General features: G+C 34.1%; 1 protein-coding gene across 1 annotated transcript; it reads right to left on the reverse strand.

Moving 5' to 3' along the window:
* Positions 1-425: 425 nt before the first annotated feature.
* Positions 426-3,499, reverse strand: LOC107494707 (serine--tRNA ligase). Its single transcript, XM_016115744.3, has 8 exons — positions 3,183-3,499; positions 2,944-3,105; positions 2,752-2,857; positions 1,914-2,107; positions 1,695-1,798; positions 1,439-1,622; positions 1,143-1,322; positions 426-786 (listed from the first exon to the last, which is right to left on the reverse strand). Exons 1-8 carry the CDS (start codon positions 3,384-3,386, stop codon positions 577-579), a joined length of 1,344 nt encoding a protein of 447 aa, XP_015971230.1. The 5' UTR covers positions 3,387-3,499; the 3' UTR covers positions 426-576.
* Positions 3,500-4,199: the final 700 nt, after the last annotated feature.

The raw sequence follows: 4,199 nt of genomic DNA on the forward strand, positions 1-4,199 counted from the left end.
TTTGACCAATGAGAGAATGACATTTTAGTTAACATTTGAATTAAGTTTAATTAATTCAAAAATACTATACCTAATACTTTTTAATTAATTTATGGTGATACTTTATCATGCAGTATAAAAATACTAATTTATGGTAGCAACCACCTATTACAGAACTTGTTTCACTAGTTTGGTCCCTATTTTCCAGACGATATTCCTCTTTACAAAAAAATTTGTAATTGAAGCCACGATTGACGCAGATCCATAAAATTGAACATGGTTCAATTTCAATGCCCTGCAAGACAAACCATGAAAACTTCAGAATCCAACATCATCTCCTAGTACATACTGGATTTTTATGTCTCCTTCAACCAAAATTATAACATTACATGGTGTTTTACTTTTATTATCATTCGCATCAACACTGAAGCAAGAATAGGTAGGGATTGTGCAAGAGAAATAATCTCATTGAAGAAACATTTTGGTTTTCAAGACTTGAACAAAATATTAAGTTGTAGTTTGAATTTCTCAACAAAATCTGAATAAACCTGTTTTTCATAAATGAAATATCATTCAGACTAAACTAAAATAGTGAAACTAGGCCTTTGATTTCTTCCCTTTGGCTTCACTAACTGGCTGGTTCTTGAAAGGTAGGAATGCCTTTCCACCCATGAATGGTCGGAGGGCGTCAGGTATCTCAACACCATCCTCCTTCTGGTTGTTCTCAAGTATGCAGCAAATGGTCCTCTCAGTAGCTGTGAGGGTAGAGTTCAACAAGTGAACATATTGCTTCATTTGCTCATTGCTCTGCAACACCAAAAAAGATGTACAAGGCCAATAGTTAGAATTATGAAAGCTCATTCACATTGATGCATGGATATTGCTCAACTTAAGTAAGAAAGGTGCATCCAGTGCAGACAAAGCACAACAATATATCTGTGACCCATTAAGTCAAGACATAATGCATATTCTGAATTCAGATTGCTAGATAAATACTCAACATATATCAGGCAACAGAAATGAAATCTGCCATTACTAAATTGTAGAAAAATATAATTTAAGCTATTGCACTGGTAATGATACAACCTTTGTGGGGATGTAGGATCAGATTCCACGCAAGGGTTATCAAAAAATCGATAATGATATGATTCAACATAACTGACCTTCTTCTGCCCATATCGAATTTCTAATTTTCTGGCCTGGTAGTCTGTACAGTTTGAACAGGACACTAGCTCTCTGTAAGTTTGCGATGATGGAAACCATGCTTCTAGATCATATTTCTTTGCTGCAGCATCATTCAGAGCACCAGACACAATGGCAACAACTTGATATGGAATGTTCAACTGCAGTGAACATTGAAAGGCAATTATGGGGGTGGGAAGAAAAAATAGTTAATTTACACACCAATGTATGTACAATAATTAACAAACATGGTTTCTTATGAGGGACAAAAAGATACTTCTTTATAGAAATCTTCAGAGTTTTTTAGCATTTCCTCGTGCATGTTCCATGAATCATTGTCATTTGGGCTAGTAAGGCAAAACTGCTCCACTTTCTCAAATTGGTGAACACGGAATATTCCTAGAGTATCTCGACCATGTGATCCAGCTTCTTTTCGGAAACATGATGAATATCCAGCATATCTACAAAGAGCTTATTTCCAAGGTTTAAAACAATAGTCTTCCAACGTTACATGCATCCATTAAATTGATTACCTTATGGGTAGCTGGGTTGGGTGGATCCAATCATCTAAATGATAAGCACAAAGGGGCTGTTCAGCCGTAGCAATCAGATATTTGTCATCTCCTTCACCTGTTACCTGAATAATAAATAAACTGCACTGGTGAAGATTTCATTTCAAGATTTAATGGCTGTCATACTACGATAGGTATAGTAACACTAAGAGATTTAAGAATGTTAACTAGTATTCACACCTTGTAAAGCTCTTCATCAAATTGGGCTAATTGAGCACACTTTGACATTATGTCTTTTCTCATGAAGAAAGGAGTATGCAATAAAGTATATCCCCTTTTCTCCAAAAAATCAAGACCGAAGTTTATTAGAGCTTGATTAAGTCGAACTCCATCTCCTTTAAGATAGAAGCCTCTACCACCAGCAACGTCAGCTCCTGTTATGCATTGATAAACATGATGTGAGAATAATCTTGGCTTCCATATTTGAATGCACCAATCATGTTCCATGGAATATATTGGTGATCAAAAGATCAAAACAAACCCAAGGTCTTCATGCGGTAGATGACAAGCAGAGTATAGTATGACTAGCAACAATTTCAAGGAAGTTTGAGTTCCTCCACCATGTAGTTGTTTGTGTCGAAAGCAATATTACATTATTGATGAAAAAACACTGCAAAATACCTATATTATATGCAATAGAGGAATCATCTATGAAGCATGCACACACCAATTAAACAAAGTATACGTGTGTCTGACGCTCGAAGACACTCATAAGACATGCTATCGTACATTTGTATTTGACTAATTATCTTTCTGATTTAGAGACACTTCAAACTCGAATTGGATAGGGTGTCAATAGTGTTTAGAAATGACGAAATAGGTAAATTGAATATCGGTAGCAGTGAACATTGATAGTATGACATATATATATATATATATGGGTGTGTCATTCAGAAGACAACAACAACATTATGAAACAGAATATACTAAAAGTTTAAGGTCAGCTCCTAGTCAAATTAACAAAAATACACATATAAGGGATAAATTAAAATGATAAGAACAAAAAGTTGTTAGTTACCCTTTTTTGTATCTGCTATTCCAAGGAGATCAACTAGATCTACATGATTCTTCAGTTTAGGCTCCACCCTTTTCTCTCCCCAGGTTCTAATTACGGCATTATTGGCCTGAAACACAACTGGCAATTATAATCATAATCATGTTATAGAGAAAAGCTGATGAAATCAGGAACAGAGAAGCAAATGAAAGTGACCTCATCATTGCTGACGGGAACCGAATCGTGGACAAGGTTTCCAATGCTTTCCAATTTAGAATTTAAGAGTTTGAAAGTGTCACGAACTTCAAGCTCTTTGTCTGCAATGAGTTTCTTAGTCTCCTCCGATTGAGTAATAATGTTGCTTGCATCTTCACCAGCCTAAATTAATTAGAGTAAGTAATTGAATTAAAAGAAGAGAGAGAGAGAGAGAGAGAGAGAGAGAGAGAGAGAGTTACACGCTTGAGCTTGGAGATTTCTTTGTTGATCTTGTTGAAGTCTTTGCGGAGAGTTTCGAGCTCGAATTGACGCTTGCGCCACTCCTTGTCGAGGTTGATGACGTCATCGACGAGTTCGACGCTGGCGAAACGACGCCGTTGAGATTCGCGGATGAGTTCGGGGTTGTGGCCCTTCTCCTCCCTGAAGAGGTTAATGTCTAACATCTTCTTCAACTTCAATCTCACTCGCACTCAGATCTGCGCCTCCCGCTGTTGCTTGCTTTGAACAAGGGAACCAAAACTTCTAAAAGCGCCAACAGGGTTTGGTTTCCTTGGGTTTAACAGGGTGGAAACTCAAGTTCAGTAAAATTCAACTGAACTTAATAATCGAGAATTGTTTGATGAAAATTTAGTTAAATCAATCAAATTATTTAACAGCTTTTAGCTATTAATTTTATATAAAGTCGAATGCACCTGAATTTTTATTATTTAACAGGAATTGAATAACGACTAATGAGTTATTTTGATATTCCTAAAAAAATTTTTAGTAAAAATATTTTTTTAAAAAAATATTCGTATTTGATAAATTTTTTTAAGTAAAAATAAAAGTATTATAAAAATAAAAAAAGGAAAAACTTTTTTTTTTAAAGCTAGTATTTTTATCTTTCACAAATGATTACATTTACTTTTTTAAATAAAGATGTTGTATTATTATCTTTTTATTTTTTTATTTTTTTATTCTCAAATTACTACAATTATTACTATAAAAAAAATATAGAGAATCAAGTATCTAACTGGCCAAAAAATGAACAACTCAATTAATTATAATGGTTAATAATTAATTTTAAATTTTTAAATTCAAAATTTAAAAAATTTTAAACTGATTAAATAAACCTAATTAAAGCTTGTAAAAACTTTCCTCTTCTCTTCCACATTAACCTACCCACCTCTAAAAACCTCCACAAAAATTTGTATCCACTCAATTCCAATCCAAATGCTATCTCATTCATTTGCTGCACAACTTAAAAACAAGCATTG

This window comes from Arachis duranensis, chromosome 6, assembly GCF_000817695.3.
Source record: "Arachis duranensis cultivar V14167 chromosome 6, aradu.V14167.gnm2.J7QH, whole genome shotgun sequence".
NCBI lineage: Eukaryota > Viridiplantae > Streptophyta > Magnoliopsida > Fabales > Fabaceae > Arachis > Arachis duranensis.

What these genes read in the sequence shown, in the direction of transcription:
- LOC107494707 (XM_016115744.3), bottom strand. Translation starts at nt 3,386, where the DNA reads ATGTTAGACATTAACCTCTTCAGGGAGGAGAAGGGCCACAACCCCGAA. An exon ending in AAATCTCCAAGCTCAAGCGT is followed by an intron (nt 3,106 to 3,182) that starts GTAACTCTCTCT and finishes TAATTAATTTAG; the next exon opens with GCTGGTGAAGATGCAAGCAA. An exon ending in TTCCCGTCAGCAATGATGAG is followed by an intron (nt 2,858 to 2,943) that starts GTCACTTTCATT and finishes GTTGTGTTTCAG; the next exon opens with GCCAATAATGCCGTAATTAG.